Source organism: Haliotis asinina, chromosome 1 (genome assembly GCF_037392515.1).
Source record: "Haliotis asinina isolate JCU_RB_2024 chromosome 1, JCU_Hal_asi_v2, whole genome shotgun sequence".
NCBI classification, from domain to species: domain Eukaryota; kingdom Metazoa; phylum Mollusca; class Gastropoda; order Lepetellida; family Haliotidae; genus Haliotis; species Haliotis asinina.
In genome coordinates this window covers 18,093,570-18,118,072 of record NC_090280.1, presented here as the reverse complement: position 1 = coordinate 18,118,072, position 24,503 = coordinate 18,093,570, and the positions used below count along the sequence as shown (strand labels likewise).

General features: G+C 37.0%; 1 protein-coding gene across 4 annotated transcripts in view; it reads left to right on the top strand.

Annotated features, from left to right (window-relative positions):
* The first annotated feature begins 3,643 nt into the window (after window positions 1-3,643).
* LOC137287739 (dual specificity tyrosine-phosphorylation-regulated kinase 1A-like) overlaps window positions 3,644-24,503 on the top strand; it is a 73,981-nt gene continuing 53,121 nt past the window's right edge. For 2 of the 4 annotated variants that reach the window (XM_067820137.1, XM_067820150.1), the window contains exon 1: window positions 13,894-14,720. In XM_067820137.1, the coding sequence (XP_067676238.1) occupies window positions 14,579-14,720 (142 nt within the window). In that variant the 5' untranslated portion in view covers window positions 13,894-14,578. Of the gene's footprint in view, window positions 3,750-13,858; window positions 14,721-24,503 lie in introns of those variants that run through there. The other 2 variants (XM_067820144.1, XM_067820131.1) reach the window with 2 other exon arrangements.

Sequence of the window (24,503 nt, the reverse complement as noted above, 5' to 3'; positions counted from 1 at the left end):
CACCTGTTTTAGTACACATGCATTCTTCACCAAACCTACAGCCTCTAAAAATGTATTTTTTGACAAAAAACCCCAAAAACTATATTTAAATTGAAAATGGACCATCTATACTTACTAAATCTGGAGTTTGCATTACATTAAATATGGCAGTCCCGCCTGGATTCTGTGGTTGCAGAAAAAATCGTGGAATTTACCTTTCCATGCAGAAAAAATGTCTTGTTCGCAGAAAATGCATTTTCTTGCAGAATCTGAGCAGAATTTGCCACAGAATTTGTTATTTTAAAAACTGGGTGAAACATGACTGACAGCCGAAATGAAAAGTGGAGCTAATGTCAAAAGTAGGATCGGTTACACATAAAACAAATTGACATATTGTGACAACATTTTCAAAATAATCATGATTAAAGATACTTTATCAGTAAAGCAGGTTTTAAGCATCTTTCGAATAATGTTAGATGAATCTGACACTGCAAAGATTTAGTTTAAACGTAAAATTATTATTTGCATGAAACCGGAAGTTGTTCGTCTGCACCTAAGTTGCAAATGAGAGGAGAGAAATAACTTTCAGTGAGTGTTTAATTCTCAAACACAGAAAAAGGTGTGGGTGATTTGCCATCAAACTCACGCAAGATGTGATGCATAATGTCGACTTAACTTCATATCTGTGTTTTAGAATTAAACTATGAAGGTCTGTATATTGTTTTTGTTGTTTTTCATAAATGTTTTAACCGCAGAGTGTTTTGCAGAATATTGAAAAATAAAGTGTGTAATTTGCTTAAATTTGCCACAGAATTCTTAAAAATTTGCCGAGGAATCCAGGAGGGACTGATATGGTATGCAACTGTGAGACACTGTACATGTTACTATCATACTAACTGGTCAGATGTTTAGCTTGTAATTTACGTGCCGCCTAAACGTGATATGACTTACATTAGACTGAGTACTTGAAGGCTACAGCAGTAGTTAAACATAATTTAATGCAAAATTGGCTGTTTGTGATTGGTTTGTTTGTGTTTCAGAGATAATATAACAATATTACACACAAAATGTTTCATCAAATAGTACTTTATGTCATATGTTCATTCCTCTCATTTTGGGGCGTAGCCTAGTGGTTAAAGCGTTTCCTCATCACGCTGAAGACTCTGGATCAATTCTCCACATGAGAAACATGAGGTTCCATTTATAGCCAGGAAATATATGAGAATCTATGTGAAGTGGTTCTTAAACAATTTCTGTTATTATTCACATTTTACATCAGCTTAACTTAAAATGAGTTATAGTCCAATATATAAGTGAGTTAGTTTAGTTTCATACTGCACTTAGCAATGTTCCAGCTGTACGGCGGCTGTTTGTAAATAATCCAGTCTGAGCCAGACAATCCAGTGATCACCATCATTATCATGGATTAGCATTAACCAACAAACCAACCAACAAACATGCAAGGTATTATTTCATTTACGATCACAGCTGTGTACATCACTAGCATATGATGAACAATGTGATTCACATAATGCATGAAGCATTGCCAAGACGTTGGTCAGTCTACATACACATCATTATATTTTTCTTCAAGCATCTCCGGATGCTTGAGTGCAAAACAAGTATTGAAGCCCATGTGCTACAAATTTATGAAATAAAAAATATTCTGTTTTATTACAACAAGGCCATGAGAAGTGATAAAGTGCAACACAGGTTTCACCTTACAACAAATATATCTGTCTAACTTCCACCACCAGTGACCTCTGGGTGGGTTATCCTTCCTGAATAAACTTTCCCTGGGAACCATTTACCCCCAACCTTTGGATTTCATGATTTATACATGAATGTTATCAATCACATTGCTGTCTAAAAGAAAAATATTTTCAGTGTGTATAAATAATTTCACTGGTATCATGGTGGTGGAGGGGACAGCAGCAGCAGCAGCAGCAGCAGTAGTAGTAGTCAGTCTACGTAAACTTAGTCTCAGTGTTATTCATTAGACCCCACCCCTGAGTCTAACAAACCCTAGTAGAAAGTTGCATCATGGTAACCTTTGAGCGACCTATGACCATCCAATCAATAGCGAGACGGTTAAATAATTTAACCAACCAGACAACAGATACTACTTAGGAATCAGAGGAAGTTACAAAATAATCAGATCACTGACACAGATTTCTCCACAAAGAAAACTCTGCATAGAACACAGTAATTTGACCTGCAGTATATATGCCTTGGGGTTTCTGTTGACAAGGTTACTATTAGCTAATATTTCCACAAGATGACATCCTTGAATATGGTCAAAAACACATTTTCAGCGACTGTTTACTCACCGATTTCATGGTTGTAACGTGCGCTGTGTGCATCACCCGGAGGCGAAAGTATGCGAAATAGCATTCAGAATCGTTCGGGTACGAAAAAGTTCAAAATGTATGTGCAAATGTCCACTTTCGCGATTTGGTAAGCTGTGTTCTGATTGGTCAATCTCAAAGGTTACCTTACGCAACCTCTCATAAGGGAGTACAAGTACAATTTGCTATGTGGGCATATAATCATATTCAATGATAATAAATCGTACAAAGTATGCCAAAATACGCCAGGTAGGCATGTCTGGTAGTAGTAGTAGTACTAGTAGTAGTTGTATGAGGAGTAGTAGTAGTAGTAGTAGTGGTAGTAGTAGTAGTGGTAGTAGTAGTAGTAGTAGTTTTGTCAAATATTTCATTCTCAAATGAAAATATCACAAGTTACCTGTGTTATATCATAGAAAAAGCTATGCTGGAATATCAGCACTTCAACATGGTTTTATTTTTTCAAATTTGATTGACAACTTATAATAAACTGTAGATATATTCTTTGGACATTTCGAAATAAGAATGGTTAAATGAACATCATTATAAACTCAATAAAATTTCACTCAATTTACAATTACATGTACATACAAAACAACTGTTCAGCAATATATTGGTGATTTACATGCAGGCATTGAATTTGAAGTGAAAAATAAAATGCACTGTAATCAAAATAAGATATCTGCACTTTTAGGGCAAGTAAGAATTCAAAGAATGGTGCTTGTTGTTTTGATTTCCTTTGAAAAGTATTACCTAATTGCCCAGCTGGATTTTTTAACAAATGGAATTTATGTCATACGATAATAAAAAAAGAAATGTAAAAAGCTAGATATAACATCAGCACCACTGTCATATGGTAGTAGCTTATCATGTTAGAGCATAGAAGATCCATGCTGTTTGACACTGAACAAAATTTTGCAAATAAATCCTTCATTCGTTGCAGAATCGTGATTAGAAATAAACTCCCACGTTGTAAACATCACTGTCACTATAGTAACAAACCTACGCGGGAGAGTGAATTCCGTAAGAAAGGTCGCCAGTGCGTGTCAACTAACCTCGATTAACCATTCCTCCCCTGGATGATCCTGCTACTGGATAAACGACGCCGTCGCTGCTCGTGGAATTAGCCGCCATTTTGAAATCCGACAATTCCCGAACGAAGAAAATACTGTAGCAACGGTCCTTGATTTTTATATTTTTTTGTTTTAGCCTATTTTCTACGTCCCATGTTTCAGTGAAAGATTTATTTCACACCGGAGAAGGCTACTAAGTCGCCTGATTGTGTAAATGTGATGGCCAATTCAAATCCGCCATTTGCGCGCCATTTTAGATCACAGAGGCCAGGTCAAGTTGACTCCTGTTAGGGAAAGGGTACAACGAAAGGATTTTTAACTGGATTGTACACAATACGGCAACTATTTTAAGGTGAGTGGTTTATTTCGGATGAGATATAGGATATTCTTAAAGACTGAAACTCGCGATCGCAGTAGATGACCTAAATTCTCATGCTGTGCTACGGAAGACATGACTTTGCAATCGCATCTTGTTTGTGTTTTCATGTCACCCCTATAGCGCGATCTACGTTTTTGTAAATAAATGTCAACATAAATTGATATTTGGCATTTTTTATCTTTGAGCATTCTTTATTTAATGTTTAGAAGATTTCATTTACTGAAGCGTTTCAGAATTAAGATGTATGTTCATGTTGATTTCGTGATGAAAATCTGTTTCGTTGCTGAGACCGAGTCTGGACTTGTCACAAACACATGATCGATCTGAATTATCGTTTATCGTTTTGTATCAACTCCGTTTTCCTAACAAACAAAAACATGTTATTTGGATAAGTTTGTCGTTTTCAATCCCGGTGTCACAGTCTCTTATGCTGACGATGTAATTCATTCATCTGTATGCATCTAAATTGAATTGAGCGCCATAACCCAAAGCATGCATGTCTTAGTTTCCGCAGTCTTCGCCGCTTAAACATCGATTTCAACTAAATTATTGATCCTTATATTTTCAAATCAGTCAAAATATGTGCACCATGAGTTAGCAGAAAGTAATGTCTAGTGTAAAATGACAAGATAATCCTAACATCGTCAAACGTTCCCAAAACATCGGTGTCGTTAGTGCGACCTTAGTAACCTAGGGAATGTGTACGGACAGTATTTTGTCGTGGAAACGTTGCGATGTTATATTGATGAAACATGGAATCATTAGAAAACTGGGACGTGCACGTTTTGTCAACGTAAACCTTTCGTTTTTACGCACGGTGCAAATTTGTTCCCCCAAACACGAATGTAAATCTCAAGCTCTGTCGCTCGTCTCGATAATCACATGGTTATGTTTTGATAAGGATGAATGGCCTCCCGTCAGCTGATATCCTCAGACGATAGAGATGCCTGTGAATAAGACAATGTTTTAAGGAGCATGTTTAATTTTGATGCACAAAATGCAGTTCCAGGTATCAAGTTTAATGTGCATAACCAATGAAAGTATTTCAGTTTATTTTCATTTTTAGATGTTCAACACTGTTGAAGCTGTTCCATCAATCGGTACAGGCCCCCCTGTTAACATTGTAAACTGTTGAATGTTGATAATGTATTGGTATTTTGCCTGTTATCAACAGGAAAGGTCATGTGTGCCTTTAAATACTAATGCAGAATTTTAATTTTGTGCTCAGCAAATAAAATCTTTCTGATCTAAACATGTATGTGTAGAGACATGTTACAAATTCATCATTAGTTGCACATGCTATTGCTGGTGAGATTTTCTCATTGTGATTACATGTCTTGTAACCTTGTCGTGCGTTGACAAATCAGTGTTTTGACATCAACAAGTATTCCATAAAAGTGACCAGTCACCTCTTGACTTTCACGCACTTTTACAATGCAGTCATTTATCATATGAAGATAAGGTCCCAAACATGCAGTCCACAGGGCAGACATGGGCTGAAGTAGATATTGAGTCAGACTGTGTGGCCCAGCATTCTTCACACTATCAACCACTTCACACATAGCATGTCTGGATTTGCCTCATTTTTTTTCTGACATTGTAAAATGTTTTATGGCAACAGCAGTATTGAATACTTAATGCTGATGTATGCAAACAAATAGTTCCTCAGAAATATTCAGAATATCTTTTGGCAACAATTAACATAGGGCTTTCTCAACGATTCAATACAAGGTGCCTTTGACACATAGTGTTCAAAACTAAATCTTGTAAGTGTGTATTATGTTAATTCTGCTTAACATGAATTGGTAAATTTTTAATTGAATTCTGAATGTTTAGACAATTGCTGCACTGTTGTGACCAAATGTCTGCATTTGAGCACATTTAGTTCTATAACATTTAAATGTTGATTAAAAAATATGAACTTTTAACTGCAATTTATATTTTATTTTGTCTAAATGCCGGAAACACCTGGTAAAGAGAATAAAGTCTCCCCAGGTTGACAGACATCTACCAAGGATATTATCGTCCTTAATTGTATGCAGAGTTGGGTAGTCCATCTCACAATCCCTGAACTGGTTTTATTTCACTTTTGCCTGCTCTTTCTGCAGTGCTAAAGCTCTAAGTAACGCAAGTCTAGAATCCCCTTCTCACTAGGGCTCCTTTTCAATTTAAATAGAACTGTTTGTTTCTGTCTGAAATACATATATCCACTATGGGGCTTATATAACATAATGGTTGGAAAATGAATGCGAATATTGCAAATATTTATGTTTATGAATGTGTTCATGTAAATAATGATATTATGTTCAACATGTTTTGGGGAATAATTACATTTTTTTGTTCAGAACTGAATTTTGCGACTTATGACAACAATAGGTAATATGCATAATATAGGAAAGCGTAACAGTAAACTTTCATCATGTTTATAGATGTACCTAAAAGAATTACAAAGATATGGTTAAATATTGTCGGATCATGGAATTTTTTTGGGTGATTTAAATCCCAGTCAGCTTTAAGTAGTGTTGTTGAGTGGGGTAGTCAAGTGGTTAAAGCGTCCGTCCATACTGAAGATCTGGGTTAGATTCCCTACATGGGTACAATGTGTGAAGCCTATTTCAGGTGATCCCCTGCTGTGATATTGTTGGAATATTGCTAAAACGGCATAAAACCCAGCTCACTCGCTCACACACTAACTCACAAACTCAATCGCTCACTCACTCTAAGCAATGGGTTTGAGTTTCTAGTTGTTTGCTGCATTCAGCATATAATTTCATCAGTCAGTAAATAATGTACCGTGGGCCTGACAAACTGCTGATCGACAGCATGAGCATCACAGTCTGTAAATAATGTACCATGGGCCTGACAAACTGCTGATCGACAACATGAGCATCACAGTCTGTAAATAATGTACCGTGGGCCTGACAAACTGCTGATCGACAACATGAGCATCACAGTCTGTAAATAATGTACCGTGGGACTGACAAACTGCTGATCGACAACATGAGCATCACAGCCTGTAAATAATGTACCGTGGGCCTGACAAACTGCTGATCGACAACATGAGCATCACAGTCTGTAAATAATCAAATATGGATAAGAAAAAACAGTGATTGACATCATGAGCATTGTTCTACATGACACAGGATAACAGACAACAACCATTAAAAAGTATTCACTGAATATCACCTATCATTAGCATTGTTCTACATGACACAGGATAACAGACAACAACCATTAAAAAGTATTCACTGAATATCACCTATCATTAGCATTGTTCTACATGACACAGGATAACAGACAACAACCATTAAAAAGTATTCACTGAATATCACCTATCATTAGCATTGTTCGAATTAAAAAAAAATTATTTGGTTTGGGTTTCTTACCACAGTGAGTCATAAATTCTTCAGTTGATTTCCAATATTTTTTTATTGGTTCTTGATTAACGCCAGTCAACAATATTCCAGCCATATGGTGGTTCTGTAACTAATTCAGTCCTCACAGTATGGCTTCATTGACGTGTCAACTAAGACGGCAAGTCTGACCACCCAATCCTGTTACTGTTAGTACCTTATTACGTGATTGAGTTAGGGAGTTTAGTTTTACACTGCACTCATCAATATTCCAGCTATATGGCGGCGGGCTGTAAATAGTTGAGTCTGGACCAGACAATCCAGTGATCAACAACATGAGCATCGATCTGCGCAATTGGGAACCGATGAAATGTGTCAACCAAGTCAGTGAGCCTGACCACCCGATCCCGTTAGTCGCCTCTTATGACAAGCATAGTCGCCTTTTATGGCAAGCATGGGTTGCTGAAGGCCTACTCTCCCCTGGGACCTTCACAGGTCGTAGCTTATTACAACGAGCATGGGGTTACTAAAGACCATTTCTAACCCAGTTGCATAGATTGGTGCTCATACTATTGATCACTGGATTATGTGGTCCAGGCGGGATTATTTGCAGGCAGCAGTGACATAACTGGAATATTGTTGAGTGAGGCGTTTAATAAATATAACCCTATTAGTTCTTGTGACATTAATAATAAGATCTTGTTTGGTGTATTCATTTTTTATATTGCTATACTATTATCATGTAATTATATTTTGGAATAAGGTGAAATACTGAAGTATGTACATTTTAAGGATTTACTATGAACTAAAATTCGATTTATGGAGGATTAGTGAGATCTTGTCCAGTTTGTGTTGTATTTACCAAACATCATACAAGATATAAGCAAGATTTAATTTTTTATTTTTTTTTTCTTATTTTTGGTAATATGTTGAAATTATTCCACAGTTTGTAATGAAAACAAGATAATGAAAGTAACCTGTGAAAAAATATGAGTGGTGTTCATGAATGAAGTGTTATGAAAAATTGATGTTCTTAATCAGTCATCCCATTTCTGGGTCATTGTCACCATCAGCTGAGGTAAGTGTTCATTTGTGGGGTACAGTCTGTGTGGTGTTCATGCATTCCCGTGTGAACGAATGCTGTGAGGGGTTCTTTGCCTGTCCAGTGTGGATAGAGGGAGGGAGGTCAGTTGTCAGAACAGCCTCCTAGACAAAGGTGCACTGACCTCAACTGTACACAGTTAGAGGGACCAGTCATTGTAGCATTTTGGCTTGTCAGTAGGCCAGTGTTATGTTTCTGCTACGCAACTTCACTGACAGTGATTGATGTATTTTTATTAGGGCAATGATATGATCTTAATTGTATATAACAATTTGATATTCTGTATCTGTTGTAGTTATGACTTCTGCATATTTAGATGGATACAGATTCTGTAATATGCCTCCATGTCATGCAGTTTAGCAGAGTAATGTTCTTAACTTTATTTAGTTCACAGGAATTTGAATACTTTTTATCGATGTTGCATTCAAAACATTGATATATTTATCCCAGAGCATTTAAGGCTCTTCCTCTTCATTGGCCATTTTGTCAACTTTTGTCAAAATGTGATATTCATTATAATGGGACGTGAAATATAAAGACCTCTGACGTATAGCTGGAATATCTGTATGGTAGAAATACTTTTGTATTTTACCCACTGAAAGTACCAATAGTAGAATTACCATCAACATTCAACTAGGGCTTGTGGTTTAGACTAATGGTCAAACTTTGGCATTATCTTGTAACACTGAAGGCCCAGATTCGATTCTCCATGTGGGTACTCTGTGTTATAGTGCTGGTATTGGCATACAACCTGCGATGCGATACACGATGATATTGAAGTTTCAGTGGTGATATATTGTTGAAGTATTATGCACTTCAACTGCACTACTAAAGTCATAGAAAACCAAAACACACTTGAGGTATTCTGTCAATTTCAGTCTTCCAGTGTTTATTCGGAAATGAGATAATTAAGTTCATGCACAGACTTTGTGAATGTTAATAACATGTGCTATGCCTGGCACAGTTGTTGACGCAAGACTTTCCAAGAAACGTTCATTAATAAGCTGAAAATAATTAAACATTAATTTTAAGCATCAAAGAAGCATAAGTCATTGTCTTGACAAATACAATGGTTCGGCAATACTCAGAGTTAAACATCAGTGTATCGTTTCCCATTTGAAGTATTGTATCAAGATATACAACTATGTAAAACTTTGTATCTATTCATTGTATTAGCGACCCATGGATCTGTGTGTATTGATGAATGTGTTAAGTCACAGTTAAGCCCATTTCTGGTGTCCTCTGCAGAGATTTTTTTCTGGAATATTGCTCGAAGTGATGTAAAACTAATACTTTTTCACTGCATCTTAACTTTAGCAAAGGCAGTCATGAATCGACATAAGACAGATATATCCGTGAATCAGTATTTAGTGCTACTGGCAGACAAATTCAAGAAATACTTTTTACCACATCATATTTCATTTTTGGTTTGATGTTTTGTATGATTTTTAAGTTTAGTTTTTAGTTACTTTTATGTCATATTTGATGACTCTATTCAAAGCAATACTATAACACTGAGCATCAAAACTTGATGAAGTGAAATTATCAAGTCAGTATCCCCGCAATGCCAAATAATTTGTCATTATATATGTTACTTTGACTGTTAGCCAGACTTTGGAATCAGGGAAGATCAAGATAAATTCTTGCTCGCTGTCTCTTAATTTTTCCAGTTAAGGACGATAGGACTTCAGTTAATTTAGAATTTTGAACACACAATCAACTAATTCTGAAAATTTGACAGTTTCATGTTAGCAAGAATGTTGATAACTGCAGGTTACTTTGTGATTTTTCTTTTATATGACATTTCATCCCTTGAAAGGGCTGTTAGATTAGCCTAGTGGTTAAAGCATGTGCTCAATCTGAGAAGCTCGTTTCTGGTATCCCCTGCCATGATGTTGCTGGAATACCGCTAAAATCGATGTAAAACCATACTCCCTCACTCACTTTTTGTCACACAAAAACGTAAAGGCCGACCCCTTAAACTGAAGTTTGTCTTATAATTGGAACCTTCTGGGTTTTTTTAGGCTCCAAGGTGTTTTTCCTTGTGGGAGGATCTGTTTGCAGCTTATCTGAAGGCATCCTAAGTTCATATTCCTTCTCACACTAGACATGTTTACTTTTATCTAGCACGCCATCCAAGATCTTATCTACCGTAATATGAGTCTTATTCTGTGTGTTTTTTAACTACACACTGTGTACTTGGACATAATTTAGATGTGGGTGCAAGAAAAACCACAAAGAAAGGGAAGTAACTCCTCCTGTCTTGAGCACCAGCACCAAATGAAAATGGTTGTCAAGATTTCTTTTTCATTTACTTTTTCATCTCTTGTTCATATTCTCCTAATTCTTGTGTAAGTAATTATTTATTTGCTTTAAGTTCTGAATATGTAGCTTTGATGGCAATGGTGTTTTGTATTGGCACTCATCGGTTTTAGGTGAGGAACTTATGACTTCGTCAGAAAATGTAAGCATTATTACTTTGCCACAGATTTCATAAAACCTTTGTGAAAGAAACCATATCCAGCTCTCTGTTTTCTTATTTTCAAATATTCATGTGATTTTCTCTTGAAATCTGAAGAAATGGAGTATTTGTTTTGCTATAGAAGGTGAGAGATACAATACCTCTATTAGAAATATTCTAGACTGAAGAAAGTTTACACCCATGACACCAAAATATGAACCATTTAGAAAATGTGACGACACATTCATGATTATTTATGGAATAACATACATTTTCCTTGCCAACATTCGTATTGAAACTCGTGGCCCTGAATCAGACATCAGAGGTATCATGTAAACCCAGTGTTTAATCTACTCATGTAATTACACATATTGGTCAAAAAAAATTTCATTCAATAAGTATGTATAATTTCATTAAATCTGATTTACATCAATTTCACTTAAGGCATGAGTGATCAACAGGATTACCTTCTTTAATGCCAACCACAAAAATACTGTTTTGAAACAAACGATAGTTGATGAAGAAATAGATCATTTATATCATACTTTGACTCATCAAAACTTGTATTTATTGATGAAAATAGCAAATTTCTTGATAGAAATAGCAAGACTAAAAGAAATACAGTTGACTGATCAAACTATGCTATGTCGCAACTCAAGATATATCCTGCAATTATAGTGGTTGTTCAACAGTGGCACATATACTTTAATTACTATTCTTAGGTATAAAGTATACTTGATACAATATTCTAATCTATTATTCCTGATATCTATTCACTTTCACAAACAATTTATTCCGACCAAAGTATTCTGTCTCAGTCCTTCCCTTTGGTATCTATCCTTTCCTGCACAATAATAAATATTGAAGTAACGCCGGTTCCTCACATTTTGAATGATTCTCCCACCCCACTAGGGATCCATTTTAATTTATATAGAATTATTAGTTTCTGTTAAAATCATAGTATAGACATTGATATACTTAAGTGTTATTGTATGCATTGTAAAAAGGAGGTTGCTGGTTTTGCACCTCCATAAAAATTTTGGTAGCAAAGTGATTCAGTTACCTGGATTTGAACAGAGGTTCGACAGAACGATTTCTTTTCATTATTCAGTCACAGTTACTAGAATTTATGCTATTGGATATTTCTTAGCTGAATCATTTGTATCTATCAAAAAACATATGTAAAACTGATTTTTATTTCCAGTTTACTTTCCAAGATGCTCAGATTTTGTAATTTTTCCTCATATACAATACTGTATAGCATAGAGTACTCTAGAAGTGCAAATGAATTTGTCGATGATTTTGTAAAGTCATTATATTCCTTGTTTCACACAATCATATTGACAGCCCAGCTTGCAAAGTATTTACTAGGATTCATCTATCATAGTTCATAGCAAAGTTCTGGGAACCAGAAAGATTTCAAAAACTTTTATACATATTTGTCATAGATGTATATTTTTTCCCTTGTCAAAGTATGACTGAAGTCCTATTTATGTGTCACTAACTCTCACAACATTACGGTCTCTTGTGCTTTCATAACCTTTTCTCCAATTAATAGCATTGTTTCCTCTTTTAATTCATAGTTTTAGCAGTTATATTGAGACTGAGATATATTCATTATACACCAGTGACCCTTGACCTGATGTATGCTAATTACATTGTGGCCAGTGTGATGCAATGAGAGCCTGTTCTGTGGACTTGGACTGGACAGGTGAAATTCCCGACATACTTGTTTGATGAAAGCACACTGGTTGTGTGTTCTGTGTTGGGTCAGGCAAAGATATTGTTGACCAGACCCCTGATGCAATGGCTCAATAAACCATGCTGGCCTTCTGTTAAGACTTTGTTAATTGCTAGTCCATTCAAGCCTGCCATTGTCCAGGCAGTGATGTAACAACTGTATCCCTGGCAGATTCACTATAGCGCCAGAATGTTTTGTTTAATACTGCTGTGCAGATTTAGAATTTTGTTTGGTTTCATTTGTTTACTGTTTCAAATGTATAACAGTTTCTATTGTAATCCTGGTGCCTTTCTTTGGATAGGATTGGTTGTCCTCATTATTAAGACAGTCAGTTCTGTTATGGCATTTTCCTTTGATGGTGTTGACAGCAGGGCGTCTTCTTCACTATTAGGACATCAGCTGATCACTGGCCCATGTTTCACCTCTGAATTACTCTGTTGTTGATGGCTGCTTCACTATAAGGACATCAGCTGTTCTCTGGCAGTGTGTCACCACCATATTGCTCAGTTGTTGATGACCACATCGCTTCCTCACTATAAGGACATCAGCTGTTCACTGGCCTATGCGTCACCTTTTGATGTCCTGAAGATTTGTATGCCAGGTTTCCTCCCTATAAGGCCTTCTTCTGACCGCTGAACCATGTGTTGTGTTTTTAAAGATCAGTAGTTGACCAGCTGCCAAGGGGTTGGTGAAGCATGACTGTCTCTGGGCTGGCTGTCCGAAAATAGATGCCTGCCTATCCCCATAATTTGATATGACCCTTGGTCCTTCATTCATGGACATGTTCTCATGAGACCTTTCACTCACTGCAATCAAATCTGAAAAGTAAGATGAAAATAAATACGGAGATTGATGGGAAGTCTGATTTCATGTGCTCTTAGAGGATTAGCTGTTTTTCCAAAACCATCTTAAATAAAGAAGAACCTTATATTTATATTATTTTTTTTCTCATGACTGATTTCATGTAGTCACTAATTTAAAACCTGTTGAAAATAAAACCAGCACATGAGTTTCATTCTAATGAAAAAATCCTCAAAATAATGTGTAATGATTCAAATAACAGAATTTGAAGTTGTCTTTGAGTCTTAGTGGATCCAGTACAGCCCTTCTTGTCAGTATTCAATGGGTGTTGTGGGTGCTACCATCTTGATGTACAACAGCCTCATACCAGCTGTGCAGCAGGTAGACTAGAGAGAGAGGACAGGCCCCTAGTACCAGAGTCCTCAGCTGCCCAAAATAGCTCTCAGCCTTGCTTCATTATATTCACCCTAGACAGATAACAGCTGACGAAGAGCCTTTGTTACGTCCGCCCTGATTGGTCAATTATTAATATGGCTGGAGGGGCAGGAATCTGTGGGCCAATTATGGTGTGTGAGAGTTGCTGAGAGACAGAGGTTGTGAGTGGCTGAAGCAATCCCAGTAATCAGGTCAGCTTGAGCTCAGAGAACTGAAGAAGAGGCTGAGGGGATTACTGCCTGTATTCTCATACCTACATATCTACATACTGTGTACATGGGGCACCACCACCCTCACGGCCCCTACACAAACCCTCCCGGCTTCCCTCCGAGACAGGACAGCCTTGGACATCCATGACACGGCCATCTTGAGTGTGATGATCGGACCTGCTCTGTGGAATACAGGCCTTCAGCAGAAGAATGTGAGCAAGTGACTGGTCTCCATCCATAGTGCTGTATCAACCAGACCAGCTAGCATGAAGAGACCGAGATACACGTACGCCCAAGTGGGTCATCCACCTGATTCAGAAAAAGATTCAGCTCAGTGAAGAACTTGGTGATATTACATGGCCTGTGTTCATCCAACTTGGACTGACTCTTGTTGTTATTGAGGATACAGTGTGGTGTTTTTTGTGTGTGATTGTGTTTAAAAAGTTGATGGCATGTCATTTAGCAGTGAGATCACATGAAGGGGGAAACTCTCACGACCTGATGTAGAGAAATTTTGGGGGAAGGTCTCAAAAGGTGGAAAGTGGATTTTGTTTTTGTGATTTCTAGCGCCACATTGAATAACAGTGAGGTATATGCTGTGATATATTGATATACCTTAGGATATACATTGTGGATATATACTGGGTTGTGGAATTCCTGTATCTTGAATTTCTTGGAGTTAGGTTGTGGATATTCCCGGATGGTACAGGAGAAGAAGGCAACACTTGCTTCGTTGGATATGGAAAGTAACGGATTAGCGGACGATTGCGTTCAGTTTGTGAACAAGACGCTGTGGTTGCAACACGAGCAAGAGGCGTATAAACAGACAATGCGACTCAAACGTTAGTATCTTTTCTTTTACACAAATTCATCTTAAGATAGTGGGATAGTGGCTGTATTGTTTAAGACATTAGAATTCGTAGTACAAATCAGAAACAATTATCTTCTTTGGTTTGTCACTTCTGACATAATAGACATGTGTTTCTCTAAACTAGCAAGCATATCACAAGTGCAGCAGTTCCCTCACGCACTGACTAACTCATCATATGGCTAAAATACTGAAATTAACGGCATACTTTTGTCAGTGATTTGTATTTTGTGAAAGGTGTTAATGTGAGTATGACTGCCTCGGGAAAAGGTCTTGATGTTGCCAAAACAATTCTCACAGATATTTTTTAGTCACAGATAGATTGTGTTTATTGAAAGTGTAAGTCAAGAATTGAAAATTTACTACTTAACACTTTGAAAAATACTGAAAATTATGCAAAGACACCACCACGACTATGGCTGTTTACTGGTAAATGAATTGTATCCCAGTATGTTGCAATTCAGTACCTGTATTAGCAGGTACCGTTTGACAGTGAGTGACACTACTTTCAGTTCTAATTTTCTACATACAAAGGTGCAAACTATTTTTTATGGTTCTGATGACAGTAATCTCAAAATTAGTTTATAGCTGTTATATTAGTTCATGTATAAGATTGATACTATTTATAATATGAAAAATATGCCATTTGTCAATTAATATTAAAGTTAAACATCAGTTCGTGAATGTAAGTCTGTGTAAATTTTAACATAAATCCTACAGATAATGAAATACATGTTGAAAACCATTATCAGATTAAAGATATCAGTAAGAAGATATGCAAGACATTAACCAGTGAACCAGCGTTTGACGCCGGTGAATGTGACTTAAATAGCAAGTGATATATCCTACAAGGCAGAAAAGTGGTTAGTAGAAGCTTGTAGAAGAATCATCAGTGAGGTTTCCAAGCGAACGAAATCAAAGTTTCCAACGGACACAACTCGATTTCACAAATATGTTATTTCAAATTATCTCCCCTTAATGTCATTTGAGGACATTGGATGTATTTTCTGATTCCTGAAATTCATGTTCGGTTCTGGGGATGGCAATAAAACTGCTGGTCAGGTGACCTAGATTATCTTAACCTGAATTGAAGTCAGGTCAAACTGTTTGAAACTTGTTTAATTGGGTCAGCAAGGATGATTTACCTCTTCAAGGGTAGATACACTGCGCAACAAGGATAGTTATTCAGTACAAGGATAGATATGTTGTCCAACAAAGATAGTTATTCCCCATCAAGGATATATTCCGTGAGTAAAGAAGAAATTATGCTCAGATAGATACATTTTCCCACCTATGGCATTTGTTCTGCTCAGATAGGTGTAATCCCCAGCTGGGATACTGATTCCCCAGTTAATAGTGTTCCTTAACCAGTGGAGATAGTTCATTTTCCTGTTTAGAGTCATTATTCCCCTGCTATGATAGGTACACTCCACTTAAAACTCTGTCAACATGGACGAACATTGTTGGAAGCAGTTGTTAGTGAAACAGCTGTTCTCTGCCCACTCGTTATCCTCGACTCAACTGCCCTGTGAATCATACCATTCAAAATGGAATGGGTGGATTTAGGAATTCAGCAAATTTGCCAATATTGTTTCCCATGCACACAGAGGCTGTTCAAGAAATGACTTAAACATGTCTTTGGATTTATTGAGTCACAAATATAAATAAACTTATGTACATGTAATTCTCCAAATATGTACAATTCAGTTCTTGTAAATAAACTAAGTCAGATATAGTACCTTCACAGACTGGTTATTCAGTGATCAACACAAAATCCTGGGAACTTTCATAATCTGTAACATCAGTCAGTCTAAGATAGTAATAATGCAGGCCAGCCCACCCTTTCAAATATAATCAGGAAACACTAGACCACCAATGGGCGTAGTATGATATCATTTTTAATTTATTGGAGCATAATGCTGAATAGTAGCATTGTTTGCCAATCAAATGCCATGTGATCACCTACAATATATGGAGGAAATACTGTTTATCAGTGATTTGATGAAAATGTGTTTTGTTTTCAGTTTCTTGTAATATCATGTTTTTCTTTCATCATCTTCACTCTTTCTTATATTGGTAATCTGCTGTGTGTTAAAGCTTCAAATATAAGCTGTGTCATTCTTCTTAAATGACCAGTGAGACAAAAGAACTGTAATTTGAAGAGAAGTTGAAATAAACCTGCCTTTTCATCCCATGTTATACTGGAACCTACTGACCGAAAGGCTTTGATGTCCACCAAACCCATACTGCCTGGGGAAGAATGTGTAAATATATATACGAATTGAACCATACTGTGGTTGATCCTGCCTCACCCACACCTAATCCCCTCAAGCCTCAGGGAATTAGACATATTCCTGACAAAGAACAAGTCCACTGTGATCTCCTTTCACTCCAATAACTATCAAGCTCCGCCCCTCTCCTTTCACCTAAGTGGTTGTCGCGACATCCAAGATCCTGATGTGTGGGTGTCTCTGTCTTCCTTTTTGTTTGAAGTATCATCAGAAAGCCCAAACACGTGTCTAGAAATTGTGGCAAGTCTAGATTTCCACAGTTTCAGGTTCAAATGAAGAACATCTTTTCAGTATGTTTTACTACGAACATTTTCATCTGTAAAATATGTTCATTTCAAACACTGGCTGTTGATCTAATCCTTCCATTACTTTTTTACCCTCAAGATCCAACCTCTACCTACCCCTCCACAACTACCTCCTTCATGTGAACCCCATACCCCCTTTTAGATGTACCCCCCACAGACATTGTCATGGCCCCACTGTGTAAATGTAAACAGCCATATGAGGGTCCCATGCTGTGAACAGGTGCCCCCTTCCTACAGGGCCATTGCATGCTCTTACTTGTGTCTTGTGTGCCTTGATTCTAGGAAGTCTACTGTTGCCAGACAGAGGCTAGTTATGACAGGTCTCTACTTGCCTGTGATTACTCAATCATAGCCTGTGTTGTAATGATGGTAGGAAGGCCAAGGTTCCACACCCAAATTCCTTGCAATAATATGTGTGGCATCAGTCAAAACATCAAAATTGACTTGATTTTTAAATGACAGCTATGCCTGTCAGTGTTTGAATTTGAGAACACAGGAAGGATTGTTCAATGAGTGGTAATCCTGTGGTTTAATGGAGTGTCTCAATTAAAAACACAAAACTTCAGTGATGTTGCTTTCGTTTCAAAACTCTTATTTTCATAAAAAAGATATATCTATGAATTTATTATCATTTTTTATATCATTTTTTCATCAAGTGAAAATTACGATCTGTATCTCTCTTACACTTCAACCTACCAAACTCTAGGTCCAAAGAACCCGTTAAATTACCAATCTCAAGGACCCTTGTGTGAAATACTGTGTAACTCTGCCAACCACTTCTTGTCACACTGATTCACAGTAATGATTATGTTGTTGAGACAGTGTATGTGACATTCAGACTAGAGGGGCACCTGCCTTGGGGATGTGATCAAGATGAAACCCCATATAATTACTCCTTGTCTGTAGGTGTGAACACAGATCTGGGCTTGTCTGGGTTGAACTGATATCTCATTCCCTTGCCTGTCTGATGCATGTTGATAGAGGTGCACAGTGGTACCATAACCTGCCTCATAGTCCCAGAACCACATTATTTTCTCTATTGCCCAGCTTTTCCTGTAATGCTCAAGCTCCAAATGAAAATTGTCTAGATTTTCCTCAGGTTTTGAATTTGTCATCTGACTGGGGCTCCGTTTCAATTTAAATGGGTTTATTCATTACAATCAGCGTTGTATATGTATATTTTTACACAGTCCCAGAACCACATTATTTTGCCTACTGCCAAGACACCTCTGCAGTGCTGAAGCCTTAGATGAAGCAAGTCTAGATTTCCTCAGGTTCTGAATCTCTGATCTCCTTCGGTCTTCTTTTCAATTAGAATGAGTTTGTCAGTGACTTGCGGTAGGTTTTGTATGAGTGCGTGCAGAAATAAAAGTATAAATTGGTATGTCCAAATCTTTTGCGTGTGAAATCTTCAGTACAATCCTGAATCATGTTTATTGTTTGTCTATATGTTATGGTTTTAAGGTACTTTTCAAAATTATGTAAATCAGAATCTATGCATCCAAAACATGCAAACAAAATATTTTTTGAGTGGTTTTATTATTTTCTTTCATGATAAACCGCATTTTTCTGAGTTAATGCGAACAGTTTGTATTCAGAGACTATGCCCTAGTCATGTATGTATATATTCTTAGAATAAGCGTGCTACCACTGTTGCATGACTTTAAATACTATCAAAATATGTTGATTGTAGATTGCATTTTTCAAAATAATGTCTTTTCAAGTTCTTTTCATTTCTGTCTACCAAGTTAAATCAAAAACAAAAAATGTAGAAATTAACATTTGATTCATGTAATCAAAACAGAAAGATTATTTGCCAAGGCTTCTGACTAATTTAACTATTACAGTTAGTTGTCCCCATAGTAACCTTCAACAAAATGGCAAAGAAAGCTTTCTAAAGCAGTTCGAGTGATTTGCCTCATGTATGGTTCAACAAAAAAAAAACTTGATCAGAAAATCTAACAACAGTGAGAAGAATGCCTGAAACACCAATCTTCAAGTACATGTTGTACTTCATGACTCATTAATGCAATTAATTGCATTTTGAAAATCAAGTCAATACTCACGACTTCAAGACAAACTGATTTAGGCATGCTCGATCACACCCACATTGTTATTGCATACACAATGCCATGTAGAAAATGGTCAAGTGAAACATGGTATTTGGTGCCCTTTTGTCAGTAAAGTACAGATTCTTGAACTTTCTCTCTCTCTCTCTGTGTGTGTGTGTGAGAGAGAGAGAGAGAGAAAACTGAACACTCATTATATTTACCATTGCTACAAGAAAGGGATCTTTTGGACTTCCAGGTACTTATTTTCAGGGCCCAGGAAGTAAAGTAATGAAATGTACTTTTAGAGGAAATATTTTGGCTACAACAGTAATTTTATAATCTGAACAGCAAAAGAAATGCAATTTTTCGGAAAAAAATGAACTCTAAATAAAAGTAAGCATTCATTCTTATGTCTTTTATTTAAGTACTTCACCCCTCAAACATATCAGAGTTGCGTTTCTTTTGCTGTTGCAGTATGCTTTTTGTCATCCTTTGTGTGTATATGTGCATATTGTATCATACATCATGACAGGTTTTGGAGATATACATACCGATGGAATACAGGTGTAGATTCCCCGGTACATATCAGCCATGGAATGTGAATACCAGTATGACAGAATGAATGATAAACATGACACAAGAATGTTGCAGCATTCTAGTCACTCACCAACTTGAATGTCCATCCACTAGACAAGGATATCGCAACAAACTGATTAATTATTTTATTTTTAAACTATATATACCTTACCCCAGCTTTTTAAGCATAAAAAATATCTGGGTTGTCCAAATGGTTCATGCGTTTGCGGAAAACCCAGGATCAATTGGCAACTTGCATAAAAGCAAATTTCTGGTGTCCCTGATATTTCTGAAGCATTACTGAAGTATTGTTAAGAGTGAAGTAAAATTACTCTCACTCACTCACTCAATCACTCAATCACTCAGGAATACATACTAATTTCATCCTCACTATGCTGGTTAGGACATGAAAAGTTAGATCTCAGAATTTGTTACGCTTGATCTCAATATTCCAGAAAAGACACCAATAAGTTATATCTCATTATCGTGGTAAAGGCAGTAGTAGGTTGTATGACAGTATCCTGGTGAAGGGTCTAATTGCTTGATCTTGATAGCGAGACAGCTATGACATCTCCCCTTTAGACACCCACCCCCACATCCACCATTCTGCAGCTGAGAAGTTCCGAGTTGCTGTAAATGAAAGCATGATATGATATTAATCAAGAATTCCAGAAATGTCGCTCTTTCCCATTGTGGTCATATTTCCTCTCAATATGGGAAGGAGTTTAGGTAAGAGATGTATTTTGAGAAAGCATTGTGCGTCATTAAGGAGTTGATTCATTTATGTTGTATGATGAGATGATGATGTTAATGTCATTTGATATCTGACAAATTGATTACAGCGGTTTTAATATCTGTCTCTGAGGCGACAGAGATGCCAATGACATGCATCTTTAAGTAAGGCCAGACCAGTTTTATTTCTTGACTTACGATTCTGCAAGTTATGTTTATCTAAGAAGAAGAAAAACATTAGATATTAATACTACTTTCATTGGCGATGTTTTTTGTTTTGTTTCTTTTTTCCCTCCTGCCAAGGAATTTTCTGAGGACAAAAGTCTGTAAAACAAGAAATGAAGTTGGTCTGGCCAAAGTTTAAGAATAAGTTCTCTTCAACCAGTGAATTTTGAATTGTAATGAGCATATAAAGGGTAAAATATATAACAAAAAATAACAAAAAAAGAAATAACAAAAAGTACAGTATGTTTCTTTATGAATTGTTACAGGATTTATTACTAAATCATATATCAGGAGACTAAATACCATGTGTGGATGATGACATAAGAAGCTCTGAGTCATATCGGCTACTTTGTACATATGAACCCATGAAGATCTGAGTTTAATTGGTCGTCAGCAACCCATGCTTATAATAAAATGACAAACAGGATTAGGTGGTCAGGCTCACTGAATTGGTTGATACATGTCATTGTATCCCAAATGCATTCAATAATTCGCAGCATTATTATTTGCAATGTTCGGCCTCAGATGTTTTCTGCGACTATGTTTGTCATAAGAGGCGACTAACGGGATCGGATGGTCAGACTTGCTGACTTGGTTGACACATGTCACTGGTTCCCAATTGCACAGATCGATTCTGATGTTGTTCATCACTGGATTGTCTGGTCTAGATAGTAATATTTACAGATCGCCGCCATATAGCTGGAATTTTGCTGAGTGTGGCTTAAAACTAAAATCACTCACTCATTCACTTGGATGTTTTCTAAGTTAGTAAGTTTTCATTATAACTGAAGGGCGATCAGATAGCCAGGTGGTTAAGGCATTGAGTTGGATTACCCACATAGTCCCATTATATGAAGTTTGTTCTAGTCATTTTGACAGAAAAATGTGTACAACCAAAATCACTCACTTATTCACTCATCCCTGTTGTCTGTGACATTTCAGAGACAGATATCAGTGCCATCTGCTGACAGTAATTTCTACTGCATTCATTAATAAATGAATATTAATCCATTTATGTCTGAAAAAAGTTCTGAAAATGGTGTAATCAGATAGTTTCATCAGTAACTGATTGGTTTCTGTTTGAGTCAGTGCCTACTTCAGCCATTGCTAGGTTGAAGCATGGTTCCATAAGATGCAACTGTAGAGTTACCTGCCTTAGTAGTGCCAGGATGGGGCTACGTCTCTTTCATGAGATAGTGCAGTTCGCTAAGTTTCCAACCTCAATAATGCCAAGTTCTTGGTTACAGTTCAGATGTTGGTCTGTCATGCAGTGCCTGAATAACATTATTTTCATCACTGCCTAGCGATCCCTGAAGTGCCAAAGCCCTTAATGAAGCAAGTGTAGATTCTGCAAGTTGCTAATTTTCAATTTAAATGTTGTTTTTTTTTCTTGTTTTTTTTTCTTGTTTTTTTCTGTTATCAAAATTATCTATGTTCAATTACTAAGTGCTAACTGGCGTCTGCCCATGAATTACCTTCAGTAATCCATGATACTATTATACCCCTGACAGGTCCACAATATCAGCCTTAGACAACTGGTATTACCCACGACCTGCCGCAATTCAGGTTAATGCTCCTGCTTCTTAGTCTGTTTTATTTCATATATTTATATATTGTTATCTGAAAATGCCTCTTTCGTCCCACTGGTTAAAGCATTTGTTGAAGACCCAGGTTCAGATCCCACTTGCATACAATTGTTGAAATCCATTTGTGGGGTGTCATATTGCTGGAGTATTGCTCAAAGCGGCATAAAACTTCGCTCACTTGCTCACTCAATCAGTCACTCACTCAATCACTCACTCAATCACTCACTTACTCAAATGGTAAGTGAGGTCCTAGAGGATTATTGTCATCGTACTATATTTTCAGGCCTTTAATTAATTGCTATTTTTTATTACTATATGATGAGTCATTTAAAGTGTTACAGGGAAATTAGGAAGGAAGTCTTGATAAAGGGATGCATGTCTGTCTGCATAGCCATTGAAATGCTATATATTTCGCTGTCTATTGTACTTTTGTTTACCCCTCAACACATCAAAACATGAAACAAACCTATGGTTGTGACGTTGTTTTATTGATGGATAAAAGGGATTTTCATAAATGTCTTTGGAATGAACGCAATCAACCTTGGTATGCAAACACCTAGTTAGTATGAAAGGTTTGTCTCTGAGGGAAAAGATTATTTTCAGAGCAGTTGACAGTGGGTTCCAGCATGTAGGTCAAATAATGTCTTCTGATGGTGTCCATCATGAAATTATCAGCTGCTTTGTTGACATGGCAACGAAACTCAAGGGGGATTATCCACTTTGAAGGCAGAGGAAAGACTGACGAATTTGGTTATTTCAATATTTCATACAATTTTGCCAAGGCGCAATGGGGGTTTTCAATGAGTAAAGCTACGTAGTTGTGTGTTACAACTTGTCTCCAGGAAGAGGCATTATATAAGATGGGTGATGGGGCATTGAGTGTTTTAGTGCATGGGTGTCAGCTGTTAGCAATGACTTACATAGGTGTCAGGTATTAATAAACATGACTTACACAGATGTTATGCACATGACTTGCACAGGTGTTAATACACATGACTTACATAGGTGTGATACACATTACATGGGTGTCGGATCTTATACATACATGGATATGAGTGTTGATAAGCATCATTTCAATGGGTGTCATGTGTTAAAGTCACGAAATGTCACAGTATTATAATTCTTGTGTTATTACCATATTTGAAACAAGTGTGTGGAACAAACTGTGTGCCAAACAATCAGTGTCAACAAAACATTAACAAGCTAACATGGTAGTGAGCTGCCCATTACCTGTAAGTTGAGACAGATATATTACCAATGTGCATCGTACTTTGGAGATTTTCAGGAAAACGTGGGTCTGTTCAAATTATGTCAGTTGCTGGGGTAGCCTAGTAGTTCATGCCAAGCACCTGGATTTGAGTCCCTACATGGGGAATGGAGCTCATTTGTAGATTCCCCCACCATCATATTGCTGGAATGTTGTTAAACATGGCGTAAACCTCGCCTCGCCTCGCCTCGCCTCGCCTCGCCTCGCCTCGCCTCGCCTCGCCTCGCCTCACCTCACCTCACCTCACCTCACCTCACCTCACCTCACCTCACCTCAGTGCCTATGTCAGCCTGTTCTCTGTCCTCCACACTTCTGTAGTGTCTACGTTCCACCACACCAGCAGGCTGATAGCTACAGTGACACCCAAGCACAGGCTCTGATAAATATTACATGAGCATCAGTTGATTCAATCTCAGCGGACACACAGAGTTCCAATTGATTCAATAAACTTGTTCCTGGAAAACTATAAACAAACATGTATGATCTGAGCAACCACCTTTTTTTGTGCAGTAAGAAATACAAGGAGAATATTTTGTCTGCTAATACATTTATAGCACAAAGATATATTTGATATATGGAGTTCCACAGTATCATCAAATCCATTACACAGCAGTATGTAAGTATCTGCAGGCCAAAACGAATTGTCTAATTAAACAAGTTAAAGATGAAAAATACCTCTGCCTTTGGCTTCTCAAGAAAAGACAACTGGATGCCTGATGTAATA